Raw genomic sequence first — 1,090 nt, 5'->3', positions numbered from 1 at the left:
AAACCCAAACCCAAACCCAAACCCAAACCCAAACCCAAACCCAAACCCAAACCCAAACCCAAACCCAAACCCAAACCCAAACCCAAACCCAAACCCAAACCCAAACCCAAACCCAAACCCAAACCCAAACCCAAACCCAAACCCAAACCCAAACCCAAACCCAAACCCAAAACCCAAACCCAAACCCAAACCCAAACCCAAACCCAAACCCAAACCCAAACCCAAACCCAAACCCAAACCCAACCCAAACCCAAACCCAAACCCAAACCCAAACCCAAACCCAAACCCAAACCCAAACCCAAACCCAAACCCAAACCCAAACCCAAACCCAAACCCAAACCCAAACCCAAACCCAAACCCAAACCCAAACCCAAACCCAAACCCAAACCCAAACCCAAACCCAAACCCAAACCCAAACCTTTGAACCTAAAATTGAAATACCAGACCCAATGTTTCAAAGTTCAAACCCTAGCCCAAATTATTGAATATTATATCATTCGATTGTAAATGATGAGTAGAACAATGTATTATACTTAGTTTTTCAATTTATAAAATATTAACTTTGTAAATAATGTCATATTAAAAATTATAAAATGAAACCATAGGAAGAATGATAATTTCAAAATCCTTTAATGAGATTATATAGTCTATATCATCATTAACAACATTTATAATCACTTTCATATAAAATTTCAAAAGTTCATGTCTGTAGGTATAAAAGTATCAAGTGAAAAGGGAAGATGTGAGGTAAAAGAGGTCAACAATAACTTTTGAGTTTCTCATCAAAACATATTGAATCCAGACATGAAAATGTTCCATTTGGTGAGTATACATCGAATATCAAATTTATTTTAACTTTCATATTTACAGATTTCTTCCCTCAACCACACATGGTCAACTATGATGAAAAGGTGGAAATCTTGATAAAGGACCACCTATTGAAACTTTACCATCATGATTTAGATGATATATAATGATGTAGAATTCAATTTCATATCATAAGAATTAGAAATGGTACCATGGGAATGTAAATGTTGATTTTACAAAGTTGACTGAAAGGAAAGACAAGTCAGACCAAGTCTATCAAATA

The 1,090-nt window shown here is 36.0% G+C and overlaps 1 protein-coding gene across 1 annotated transcript in view; it reads left to right on the top strand.

The window, feature by feature from the left end:
* Positions 1-1,090, top strand: part of NAEGRDRAFT_53132 (uncharacterized protein) — a gene marked incomplete at both ends in the record, with an annotated part of 5,375 nt that continues 4,285 nt past the window's right edge. Inside the window, one exon of the mRNA XM_002671112.1 lies at positions 1-503. Coding sequence (XP_002671158.1) covers positions 1-503 — 503 coding nt within the window. The remainder of the gene's footprint in view (positions 504-1,090) is intronic.

Source organism: Naegleria gruberi (genome assembly GCF_000004985.1).
Source record: "Naegleria gruberi genomic scaffold NAEGRscaffold_64, whole genome shotgun sequence".
NCBI classification, from domain to species: Eukaryota; Heterolobosea; class Eutetramitea; order Acrasida; family Naegleriidae; genus Naegleria; species Naegleria gruberi.
The sequence above is the reverse complement of the archived record's forward strand: the minus strand, read 5'-3'. Positions and strand labels throughout refer to the sequence as shown.